Source organism: Balaenoptera physalus (assembly GCF_965194825.1).
Source record: "Balaenoptera physalus genome assembly, chromosome: 15".
In the NCBI taxonomy this organism is placed as follows: Eukaryota; Metazoa; Chordata; class Mammalia; order Artiodactyla; family Balaenopteridae; genus Balaenoptera; species Balaenoptera physalus.
This window is the reverse complement of record NC_138894.1, coordinates 86,926,067-86,939,542: the sequence shown is the minus strand read 5'-3', so window position 1 is coordinate 86,939,542 and position 13,476 is coordinate 86,926,067. Positions and strand designations below refer to the sequence as shown.

At 37.7% G+C, this 13,476-nt stretch overlaps 1 protein-coding gene across 2 annotated transcripts in view; it reads right to left on the bottom strand.

Annotated features, from left to right (window-relative positions):
• The window catches only part of NBAS (NBAS subunit of NRZ tethering complex), a 333,954-nt gene that overhangs the window by 186,974 nt on the left and 133,504 nt on the right, over window positions 1-13,476 (bottom strand). For both annotated transcript variants that reach the window (XM_082426421.1, XM_082426422.1), the window contains 2 exons: window positions 7,270-7,455; window positions 5,799-5,972 (listed from right to left, as the gene is read on the bottom strand). In XM_082426421.1, coding sequence (XP_082282547.1) covers window positions 5,799-5,972; window positions 7,270-7,455 — 360 coding nt within the window. The remainder of the gene's footprint in view (window positions 1-5,798; window positions 5,973-7,269; window positions 7,456-13,476) is intronic.

The window sequence follows — 13,476 nt, the reverse complement described above, 5'->3', positions numbered from 1 at the left end:
AAACAATAAAAAAATATGGTAATAAAAAATATGGTCAGGAAGCATCTGAGGAAGATGAAAAAACGGAAACCAGTTTCAGTCAGGGAACAACATGGGAAACCGGCTGAAACAGAAGCCATAGCCCTTGATGTTTCCCTCCATCTTCCTGCTTCCTGTCTTTCCCTCCCTGAGATGCTGAAGTGTCGCTTGAAAGTTAAATGTTCTAGAGTCCCTATTTGATCAGGTATGTTCAAAACCCTTTAGTAGACCTTCAATATGAAAGGTAAAGAGTAAACTTTTTGCCTTCCACTCAGGCTCCTTCATGGCCTGGTGTCCACCCACTTTTCCAGTCCTATGAACCGCTACCTCTCTGCTCAAAGTTTTAATTCACTCAGGTTAAGTAACTTGCCTTTATCTAAACATGGCATTAGTCTGATTACGTCCCCTTGTCTTATTCTACTCCTACCTGGAATGTCTTCTCAAGGAACTTCTTAAAACCTTAGTCTCTAAAACCTCCCAAATAATCCAGTTTTATGTCCATTTGGCTGACTTCAATTGGACTTCCCCAGATTTCCAGAGTCTCTTGCTTATACTTGATAAATGCTGGTCCAATGAATAAATCCTCATACTACTCTCTACATGAATTCTTTCTCCTCTCTGTACTCCTATGGCACCTTTCTGTTCTCTTCCTATGCCACTCAGCATATCCTTCTTAATACAATCTACTGTGTACGTGAATCATAATGCTCACATTAAGATACTTTTCACTGTTGTCCTATTAGACTCTCTACAGATGTCCAACTTCATATAGTAAGACACACTTCCTTTTATTCTCATTATTCCTGTACTAATATCTCAGTGGTCACTATTAAACCAGCATTTGTCCCACCTCAAGCTAATAGGAGGGAGCCCATTTAGGACTTTCCAAGAAATCAATAAATCTTCCCCACCAGGGGCAGCAAATTATCTGCCATATTGCATAGCAAGGTAAAATGTAACAAAGTCATAATTTCTTTTAAAAGGTCTTAAAATTATGCACTAGTAGACAACTAGAAAAAGAACAACAGATGTTAAGATAGAATACTTGGGAAACCCCAGAGAAACAAGCAACAAAAGAAATCAGTGAAACAGTGAAAGAATCACTGAAAATTATCATACAAAAATCAATAACTTTCATACACACAAACAATAAAGTTAGAGAAAATGAGGGTAAATAAAACTCAATTTGTAATGTAAACAGAAAATTAAGTGGTTAGGAATAGATTTAACAAGAAATGTGCAAAACCTATATAAGGAAAAATTTTAAACATTCCTGAAAGACACTAAGAAAGATATGAACAAATAGAATGATGTCCCCTATTCTTGAATAGGGTGACTGAACATTATACTAAAGTTCAGATAGAAAAAAATATACACAAGAATAACTTTTAAAAAACTGGGGGGAAGAAAACACTACAAAGGAATACTACCCATACCAGACTTTAAAAACACACTACAAAACCTCTATAATTAAAACAGTGTGGTACTTAGTATATGGACAAACAGACCAATAAAACAATAGAGAAACTCTAGAATTAGACTCAAAACAAATGGAAATTTTGTAGATGACAAAGGTGGCATCTCAAATCACTCAGGTACAGATAAACTTTTTAATAAATGGTGCTGCAACAACTAGGTAGCATTAGGGAAAACATAAAATAGATCCGTATCTCACACCCTGCAAAAGAACACTCCAAATAGATTAAGGGTCTAAACATAAAAATAAAGCCATACAAGTACTAGAAGAAAACATGAGTGATTTCTTCTTTAACCTTGTAATAGGAAAAGGCTTTCTCACCATGCCTCCAAATACAGAAGCAATTTAAAAAAAAAATTGCTCAGTTTGATTACACAAAAAATAAACTGTAAAAGATTTTGCATGGCATAATACACCATAAACAAAGTCAAGAGACAACCTACCCACTGGGTGAAACATTCACAATAGAAACCACAGAAAAAGGACTAATTACACTAATATATATGAATTTCTAAAAGTTAAGGCACAAAGAAACAAAAATCAAAGTGAAAAATGGGGAAAAGGCAGGAATGGACAATTCACAAAAACGACAATGCCTCTCAAGCGTATAAGAAAATGTTCAAATTCACTCATATTTAGAGAAGTACAAATTAAAACAACACTGAAATGTAATTTTTCACCTATCACGGTGGCAAAATGTTTTAAATATGACAACAAATTATGTCTGCAGAGTTGTGGAGAAATAGCCATGCTCACACAGTGCTGGTGGAAATGTAAATTGGAACAACCCGTCTGGAGAGAAATGTGGTAATAGCAACACAAACCTCCCTTCAGAACCTGGAATCCCCTTGCAGGAATATACCCTGAAGATATGCCAATAGTACAAAATAAATATAAACAGGTTACTCGTTGTAGCACTGTTTGTAATTGTAAAATACTGGGAATAGCATAGAAAACTAGTGAGACTGGGTAACAGTTTTCAATTTTATATTTTAATTTATATAACCACACATGGCTAGTGGCTACCGTACTGAACAGCACAGTCCTGGAGGCACTTTTCAATTTCCTAAGGAGTGTGGGCCCAAAGTAGGCCAACAGGAAATTGCAGCAGAGAGTTTACAGTGTTAAGGAGACTTTCCCATTTGTCCCCATTACTGGAATACAGTCTGGTATCTACAAGCAGAAGGGCCTAGTAAGTATCCAATACTTCTAATTTGGACCCCCAAAGGATCATACCCTAGGAATACGGGAGAACTGGAAATAGGACAGTCTTTTTGAAACCTGAAACAGCTCAATACCGGATCAGATTAAAGTGACCTTCACCATACGAGAATGGTGGGAACAGCAAAAACAAGAGTGGCATATTCCATATTCCCCCAAATTCTAATCTATTATATCTGGGTTGGGCCTAGAAAATTGTTTTCTTTTTAATCCATATAGTTCTGATGCACAAATGCATTAAAAAAAAAAAAGTATAAAAGACAGAAAATGATACGAGAAGGTAGAATATTTTATTCCCAAGTCATCTCTATCCAGACTTGCCCAAGTTACGTCACAAGTTTCACTTCCCAAAGAGGGATTCAAGCAAAGAGTAATGGCTTAAAATCAGAAATGAGTCCTTAAAATCAGGATGTTATAAAAGAGAGGAAGAGTTTGAAACACATGAGATAGCTGAAAAGACAAATCTGAATTTGTCTTATTGTTCCCATTATTCGCTCCCCCCTTTCTAGTAGAGGATTGTTCTTCCCTGCCCCATTAACACCAGGTGTGGCCACAGAGCCTTCAGCCTGTGAAATGTGAGAGGGAGTAATTTGAGGTACTGGGAGCTAAGCTTTAAGAGCCACTGTGTGGTTCTGCTTTGTTCTTTTTCCTGCGCCACAAGTCAGAAAAGGGAACTGTTCTTTCAGCAGCCTGAGTCCTGGAATGAACAAGACATGGAACACAGCAGAAGCCCAACTACAGCCCACATGACACTTGTGAGAAATGAACGTTTGCTGTTGTCAACTACTTAGATTGCAGGGTCATTTGTTAATGCAGCATACCTTAACCTAAGCTGTTGGATACAGAAATCACGGCTCCTTTTATAGCACTAAAAATACCTTGTGCATGATTCATGGCAGATCCAAGGTAAATTCTTTTTGCGAACAGTCAAGGAAAATAAAATAAAAACAATGCTCCACGGACAATCCTAGCACAGCAAATAAATGTAATCAAGTGATCTAAAGCATCATAATGAAACCCAGAGTTAATCATTCATGCCTTCATTTGCCCTGCCAAAATGCACTGAGCACTTGCTCTCTACACGGCACTGGGCTAGTCCCTGGCAGTACAGAGACACCGGAGACACAGAGGACAGACCCAGGAAACAAAGAGAGGGAGAGACAAACTTGAACAAGCAATGACAGCACAGTGAGATATGCGTTATTCTAGAGGCAGCTACAAGGCCCACCCTAGCACAGATAAGTCCCCGGAGGTTTCACAGCAGAGGGAGTCTTGGACAGCAGGATCCTGAAGGGTAGGCAGGTATCTGTTAAATGAAGGAAAGGGGCCCGATTATCACAAGCAAAGGAAATAGGCTCACAGAACACAAAAAGGCATGAAAGAACCTGACAGTGTGAAGAGGTGAAAAGTTAGTGTGGGTAAACCAGTGCATTCATGAAGGGAAATGAGGCTGAAGAGGTAGACTAGAAGCAGACCGCAAAGAACCTTCCACGCCACTTAAGAGAGCCCAACATTTACCCTGCGGGCAATGGTAGGCCACCAGAGATTTTCTGTAGATCATGACATGATCAAATTTGTGTTGTGGAAAGATAACATCGACAGAAATAGAGAGGGTGGATTGGAAAGGAAGAGCCCAGCAACACCATTATTCTCTGCTTTGATTTTGACATATTTCAAGAAAGGCAAATGGCTATATATTTTATTCATAAGGCACATGCTAAATGGCCAAGTAAAAACAACAAAAAGCTGACTATATACAAAGGATTTACAAGACTCTGTAAGGAAGAAGGATCGCAAACAAGATTGTTGGAAAGAATTTAAAGTCACTTCTTTCTTCCTCATAAAACATTCATATTCAACCCATCCGGCTTCTCACATAGCATTCTGCTGTCATAAGCAACCCACCCTCGGCTCATAGTAAACCACCCCAAATTTAAAATCAGAATACTAAATGGAAACTGCTTATGAGAAGATGGAAAACTTTAAATAGCCAATGAACAGAGATATTTCTGACAGACAGCCCTTCCAGAAACAAAAAAATGTGTGAGATTAACTAAGCAATGCTTTCCTTTTCATCTTGATTATAATGGTCTACGACCATATACCTCAGAGGACATCAAATTGCTAACAAAAGCTAGTACAAGGAGTACTTTCAATTAGAATTTAGGATTAGAAGGGGCCTTCAATGCTCTGCTTGAATCCCAACCTAATGCTTTAACTCTCACTACAAAGTCAGTGCCTCGAGTGACTACACCATACTGCTTGAGTCCCCTCCAATGGAAAGGGAGCCACTATCTCTTGAAACCGTATATTTGATTTATGGTTAAATTAAGAGGTTATTTACATTTCAAAAGGAACCCGCACTTAACAAAATGATTTATCACCAGTAAATCTGAACAACTATTTGATTTCTATAAAAAAGATAGATGATAGATAGATAGATAGGTCAGTCTTCAGCAAATATAAAAGTTATTAAGAATAATTATAAGATCTCCTTATGGGATCCTAAAAATTTTAATAAATATTTTGAAGGTCCTCAAGGGTAGAAGTCTTTTCTTCTTCTTCTATTGGTGTTACATTAAAGCATAATGGTTAAGAACACAGCTGGGAAACTAGAAAACCTATGTTTGAACCCAAGGTTCCACTCCTTACTGTGACCCCGGGCAATTGCCTAACCACTCTGTATCACGATTTTCTTTTCCTGTAATAGTAATATAATCAAAATATCTACATCATAGGATTGTTACAAGGATTAAATGAGTTAACACTTGTCAAGTGCCTGCCTATAGTAAGAATTCAATACCTTTCAATTATTAGTCTTTTTGGTATTGCCAGTTTCCACAATGTAGTAAAGAGTCAACAAACTTTGGAGTAAATCAATCAAGGTAAACAATCTTAAAAACTTCCAAAAAGTTTTTGGACTAAACTGCTAAAACATTTTTAAAGAATAAAATGATAACCACTTCTTCTGTTTAAAGAGAAATTACTTGCAAAGCCTAGTGTTAAAAAATTTGTAAATAAAACCTAATTCTGTAGGGGAAAAAGTACAGAGATTTTTTAAGATGTTAAAGTTTCTACTTACATCAGGCTTGGAATGCTGAAATATCTTCAGGGGAAATTTTAAGTCTCCTTTAGCTAAAGTTACTAAATATTCCTTTAATAGCTCATTAGCCACACCAGGAGACTGTTTCTCACAACGATGAAGAAAGGGGACCATCCATTGGTAGGCACTTGTCACATAATTGTCCTCAGAACACTGAAAATGTAATTCACCAAAACAAACACACGTTAAATTAAATACCTGATAATAACAGACAAGTTAAAGCTCAAGGATAATCAGACTCATGTGAAACAATGAAAGCCCCACACTTTCTAAAACTTTCCAATTCACGCCTCACAAGGAGACTGAGAGGCAGCAGGAGAAGCACCTTCTGCCTGGGGCTGGTAGAGCCAACAGCAGCAAGAGCGCTGTGTGTGGCCCATCTCTTTAGCACCACGACCACCCTGGGGGCCTCGACAGCCTAAGCCCAGCTCTGGAAGACAAACACACTGCTGCAGCTGCTCAGTCCTGAGGTCTTCCAGAGCAAAGAGAGATTCTATCCCCAAAGTGTGTGTATGTGTATGTGTAAAAAGAGTCGGGGGGGTGGGGGGGTGGGGAATAGGCCGACAGAGAGTGTGAAAGAGAAAAGGACAGAGAGAGATACGCACAAAGAAGCTCTAGAAAGGAGCCACTTGAGAAATCCCAGATTCTCTTCCACCCTTTTCCTCTTCTTCTGTTTGTTTTACCCCTTCACATCCACCTTCACGAAACTCCAAATGACACACATAATCTTACTCCTTATCCCTGAAATTATACAATCCCTTCTCTTCTTTATCCCAGGAGGTAAAACACCTGAATCTCTTAAGAGGCATCTTGCATGCAACACAACTCAATTTTCACTGGTGGATCATAGGGAAAAGAAATTAGTAAGAGAAAAGGAAGGTGGGGACAGAGGGAAAGAGAAAAGGGGGATTGATACGAGGAAAAAGATGGTGAGAGGCATGAGAAAGAGAGGAAAAGTGGGCCAGTAGAAATTGGTTCCTAACTTTGGAGACTGTACTTTCTCCCCCGAGTGACCCCCCAAAAAATCTAAGAATGGCCGGGCAAATTCTCCTACACATACAAACCCTGAAGCCAAGATGTTTTCTTCATACAACCACCCAGCCAATCATCTGAATATACAAGTAGTTGGGAATTTTAACAAAGTGAAGGATTAGAAACATGATTACGAGAATGACAGCTAATTTAAATATGCCTCGCTAGAAGGGGGGAAGAAAGTCATGTACAGGTAAGTATGAATGCAGGGCAAAGAAGGTACAAAACCAGCCAAAGTGGTTTTGGATGCCTTCAGTAATTTATTCATAAAACTTGATTTATTTTTTTTAAGTCAAGAAACCTTCCTTTATTGACTAAGTTCTCTGGTTTGAAGGACACTACATCTTTGGCTTTGAGACACATATTAATCAAAGTACATATAGAATAGTTAAAAAGAAAGTTTTAAAATAAAACCTACACTACTCATCAGTAATCTTAGTTTTTCAATGTCTTTCATCTGCTGGAGTTCTTTCAAGGTTAGGGTTAAATCACACCCTGCTTCATAAACCAATGCTTCCAGAGTAACCAAATTATCACAGAGAACCAGCAAACCAGGAATATTCCGCTCCATTCCAAGTCGAATAAGTGACAATGCACAGTCAACCTAAAATGGAAAGGCAACAGTAAGTCTGTGAGTATTATATCTTTCTTTTCCATATATTCTAAAGCAAAAGCCTCTAGTATAGAATCTAGCAATAATCCTTATAATCATTTTATATAAAACTGCATTACTACATACTTTTTTATTCAGTACAAAAACATCAGACTTCTTTATGAAATATATCAGCACCAAACTGTCCCAAAAGAATCAAATAATCACCAAGAAATACTGAAAATAAAAATAAAAGAAAGACAACCATCTTCAATTCGTAGAGCATTACAGTTTACTGAGCAGTTTACATATATCTGTATATTTAATTCTCAGAACATTAACAAGCAAGAAAGAAAAAACATAGCTAGGTAGTGATAATGTCAAATTAACCTATTTCCACTATACCACTCTGCCCCAAAAAGAATGCTTGGCTTCCATAATCCTGTACAGTACCTCTCCTTCCACAAGTCCTTCCTATAGACGACATTCAATAAACTCTTGCTGAACGATTAACTCTGATTAATTCAACCTTCTCTGTCCCAATTCAACTATTTAGGCCTCCCTTACAACAAAACAAAGAATAATCTTTCTGCAGATGCTCAATACACAGCAATTTCACTCCCATCACTTGATCAGGTTTATAAAATGGACATATTCTGATTGACAGCAAAATCATCTAACATGGCCTTAACCCCCAGTTCAGGAGAATGCAAGAGAGACCTCTCCTGTGGGAAAGCTGGAAAGAGTGGGGCAAATGGAAGTGATTTCTCAACTTTCCCCATGAAATACAAAGCAAAATCACTGCTGAGAATGATGAGGGAAGCGTTGGTGCGAGGAAAGGAGGAAAAGGGGAGAGGAAACAGTCACACAGCACAAAGAAAAAATGCCAAGTGATATCACAGATCCACCCAAAGCCCTTCCAGGACTCAGGGATTAACAGGTGAAGAGGTGAAAAAAGAAGAACTGCATGTTCAGTTGAAAAGAGTGGCGCAAATAAAAATAAGAGGGAAAACTACAGGTAGATAAGGCATGAGGCAAAAGGGAAGGGATCCGGCAATACCTTAACAAAAGGACAATTAATGTCGGAAAAGCCACATCTACCTGTATACCAAGTTCTTAAAAACTCAGAAAATCTCAGAAAGTATGAAGAAACTTGATATGTAAAACACAACTTTGTGCAATAGTTTGAACACACAGCACATTAGCAATTTGTAACACACTCAACCAATTTTGCGATCCAGATCTGTGTTTCTAACATCAACTTTGATGTTGGTGCTTTCCAAAATAATCACTGAAGTAAAAATGTTTGAAAATCAAATTACTGACACCTTAAAGTAGGTTCTGTTACAAGTTACAGAATTATACCACATACCCCAAGCCCCCAATAGATAAATTTCACCCCTATATGTACACATTTTCCTAAACCAACAAACAAGATTTCCAAAAGCCATTTATAGGCGCTAAGGAAGAAGTAGTACTACATCAGTTTAACCTGTAAAAATGAAAAAGATAAAACTATGTCAGATACCACTTTGATTATCGCATAAGCCACATGAAACATCAATACATAAAATGAAGCTAAAGAACAATACCCCTATTATAAGTGTTTTTAAATAAATCAAAGAGATGAAAGCGTATACAGCCAACTAAATAAAGCACCCCCAAATCACTTTCCTTTCTTTATAATTATTCATCTTTTTAAACTTTTTATTTTATATTGGGGTACAGCCGATTAACAATTTTGTGATAGTTTCAGGTGCACAGCAAATCTTTATAATTATTCTTGATTACTAAAACAGAAATCAAGATGTCTAGGAATTATAATTAGACTTAAAAAAATTATATTTCAGAAAGTGCTAACTTTGTTTTTATTTTTAACAGACTTTCTTTTTTAGAGCAGTTTTAGGTTGACAGCAAAAATGAGCAGAAAGTACAGAGATTCCCCACATCCCCCCGGTCCCCACACATGCACAGCCTCCCCTGTTACCAACATCCCCCAGCAAGGTAGCACCTTTGTTACAATCAATGAACCTATACTGACACACCATGATCACTCAGTGTTCACAGTTTACATTAGGGTTCACTCCTGGTGTTTACTTTCTGTGTGTTTAGACCAAAGTAGACTGACAGGTATCCATCATTATGGTATCATACAGAGTATTTTCACTGCCTTAAAAATTCTCTGTGTTCCATCTATTCATCCCTCTACCACCAACCCCTGGCAATCACTGATCTTTTTACTGTTTCCATCATTTTTCCTTTTCCAGAATGTCACACAATGGGAATCAAACAGTATATAGCCTTTTCAGACTGGTTTCGTTAACTTACTAATACGCATTTAAGGTTCCTCCACACCTTTTCATGGTTTGATTGCTCATTTCTTTTTTAGAGTTGAGTAATATTCCATTGTGTGGATGTACCACTGTTTATTTATCCATTTGCCCACTGAAAGACATCTTGATTCATCAATTGTAACTAACATACCACTCAAATGCAAGATGTTAATAATAGGGATAACTAGTGGGTAGGGCAGAAAGTGAGGGGACTATATGGGAACTCTGTACTTTCTACTCAATTTTTCTATAAACCTAAAGCTCCTCTAAAAAATAAAGTATTAATAAAATAAAGAAAGAAAAAAGATAAGTGTAAAAAATGATAACTTATTTTGCATTCCAGTGTAGGCCTTTTTCTTTTTGTTAGTGCTATTTTTTAAAAACCTGAATAAATATTTTGTAACCCAAATTTCAGTCATTAAACACTAAAACTGGTATTGGCAGAAAACCAGACACATAGATCAATAAAACAGAATTAAGAGTCTAAAAATAAATCCACATATATATGGACAACTAATTTCTGGCGAAGGAGCAAAGAAGACACAATGGAGAGAAGACAGTCTCTCCAATAAATGGTGTTGGAAAAACTGGACAGCCACATGCAAAAGAATGAAACTAGACCACTATTTCACATTATACACAAAAATCAATTCAAAACAGGTTAAAGACTTGAATGTAAGACCTGAAACCCTAAGACTCCTAGAAGAAAACATAGGCAGTACACTCTTTGACATTATTCTAGCAATATCTTTCTGGATCTGTCTCCTCAGGCAAGGGAAACAAAAGCAAAAATAAACAAGTGGGACTATATCAAACTAAAAAGCCTCTGTGCAACAAAGGGAACCATCGACAAAATGAAAATACAACCTACCAAATGGAAGAGGATATTTGAAAATCATGTATCTGATAAAGGGTTAATATCCAAAATATATAAAGAACTCACACAGATCAACAACACAAAAAACAAATACCCAATTAAAATATAGGCAGAGAAACACAAAACACCCCGAATAGCCAAAGCAATCTTGAGAAAGAAAAACGGAGCTGGAAGAAGCAGGCTCCCAGACTTCAGACTATACTACAAAGCTACAGTAATCAAGACAGTATGGTACTGGCACAAAAACAAAATTATAGATCAATGGAACAGAATAGAAAATCCAGAGATAAACCCACGCACATATGGTCACCTTATTTTTGATGAAGGAGGCAAGAATATACAATGGAGAAAAGACAGCCTCTTCAATTAGTGATGCTGGGAAAACAGGACAACTACATGTGAGAGAATGAAATTAGAACACTCCCCAACAACATACACAAAAATAAACTCAAAATGGATTAAAAACCTAAATGTAAGGCCAGACACTACAAAATTCTTAGAGGAAAACATAGGCAGAACGGTCTATGACATAAATCACAGCAAGATCCTTTTTGACCCACCTCCTAGAGAAATGGAAATAAAAACAAAAATAAACAAATGGGACCTAATGAAACTTAAAAGCTTTTGCACAGCAAAGGAAACCATAAACAAGACGAAAAGACAACCCTCAGAATGGGAGAAGATATTTGCAAATGAAGCAACTGACAAAGGATTAATCTCCAAAATTTACAAGCAGCTCATGCAGCTCCATATCAAAAAACCAAACAACCCAATCCAAAATTGGGCAGAAGACCTAAATAGACAGTTCTCCAAAGAAGATGTACAGATTGCCAACAAACACATGAAAGAATGCTCAACATCATTAATCATTAGAGAAATGCAAACCAAAACTACAATGAGATATCATCACACACCGGTCAGAATGGCCATCATCAAAAAATCTACAAACAATAAATGCTGCAGAAGGTGTGGAGAAAAGGGAACACTCTTGCACTGTTGGTGGGAATGTAAATTGATACAGCCACTATGGAGAACAGTATGGAGGTTCCTTAAAACACTAAAAACAGAACTACCATATGAGCCAGCAATCACACTACTGGGCATATACCCTGAGAAAACCATAATTCAAAAAGAGTCATGTACCAACATGTTCATTGCAGCTCTATTTACAATAGCCAGGACATGGAAGCAACCTAAGTGTCCATCGACAGTTGAATGGATAAAGAAGATGTGGCACATATATACAATGGAATATTACTCAGCCATAAAAAGAAACGAAATTGAGGTACTGGACTTCCCTGGTGGCACAGTGGTTAAGAATCCTCCTGCCAATGCAAGGGACATGGGTTCCAGCCCTGGTCCGGGAAGATCCCACATGCCACGGAGCAGCTAAGCACGTGCTCCACAACTACTGAACCTGTGCTCTAGAGCCTGTGTGCCACAACTACTGAGCCCGTGTGCCGCAACTACTGAAGCCCACATGCCTAGAGCCCGTGCTCTGCAACAAGAGAAGCCATCGCAATGAGAAGCCCACGCACCACAATGAAGAGAGGCCCCCACTTGCCACAACTAGAGAAAGCCCGCACGTAGCAACAAAGACCCAACACAGCCATAAATGAATGAATGAATGAATGAATAAATAAATAAATAAATAAATATTTAAAAAAAAAAAAAAAAAGAAATTGAGGTATTTGTAGTGAGGTGGATGGACCTAGAGTCTGTCATACAGAGTGAAGTAAGTCAGAAAGAGAAAAAGAAATACCGTATGCTAACACATATATATGGAATCTAAGAAAAAAAAAAAAAAGTCATGAAGAACCTAGGGGCAAGACGGGAATAAAGACACAGACCTACTAGAGAATGGACTTGAGGATATGGGGAGGGGGAAGGGTAAGCTGTGACAAAGTGAGAGAGTGCCATGGACATATATACACTACCAAACGTAAAATAGATAGCTAGTGGGAAGCAACCGCATAGCACAGGGAGATCAGCTCTGTGCTTTGTGACCAAGAGGGGTGGGATAGGGAGGGTGGGAGGGAGGGAGACACAAGAGGGAAGAGATATGGGAACATATGTTTTTGTATAACTGATTCACTTTGTTATAAAGCAGAAACTAACACACCATTGTAAAGCAATTATACTCCAATAAAGATGTTAAAAAATAAGAAAAGAAAAGAAAAAGAAACTAGAAATCGTATATACGGCTTCAGAGTTGTTGTCAGTGAGGAATTTCAGAAATGCATTTCGCTTTTTTCATATGTCCTATGGTCATAAAACAATTCATAGGGGCTTATGGGCTCCCATTTGCTGATTCCAATGCTTAATGTATTGCGTCAGGCAACATAGCTATTCTAGATTTTTTCAGAGCAGGGGATGCAAAGTTTTCTAAAGAGCCAGACAGTGAATATTTTAGACTTATGAGCCCTGCCACAGTTGTTCAACTCTGCCACTGTAACAGAAAATCAACACAGGCCATACTTAAATGAATGGGTGTGGCTGTGTTCCAGTAAAACTTTACTAACAAAAGGAAGCACTGACAAACCTTGCTTTTGATTATGATTGAGGTGTTTTTTTTCCTTTGTGCTACGCTGACTACCCAGGTTCCATTGAGTAAAGTGATTTCTGAACTGCTCCCACTTACTTTTCCTTCTAAAGAGTCAGGTAAGGACAGGAGGATCTCAAATATTATTGTGCAATAGGTTATCTTTTTATCACTTACTGTCACGCTTGAGTAACCTGAAGCTAGTGTGATAAAGGTACTCCTATATTCTAAGCATGTATCTCTGTCTTCAAAGCTCATGTTCTTTCCTTCGGGCATGTGAA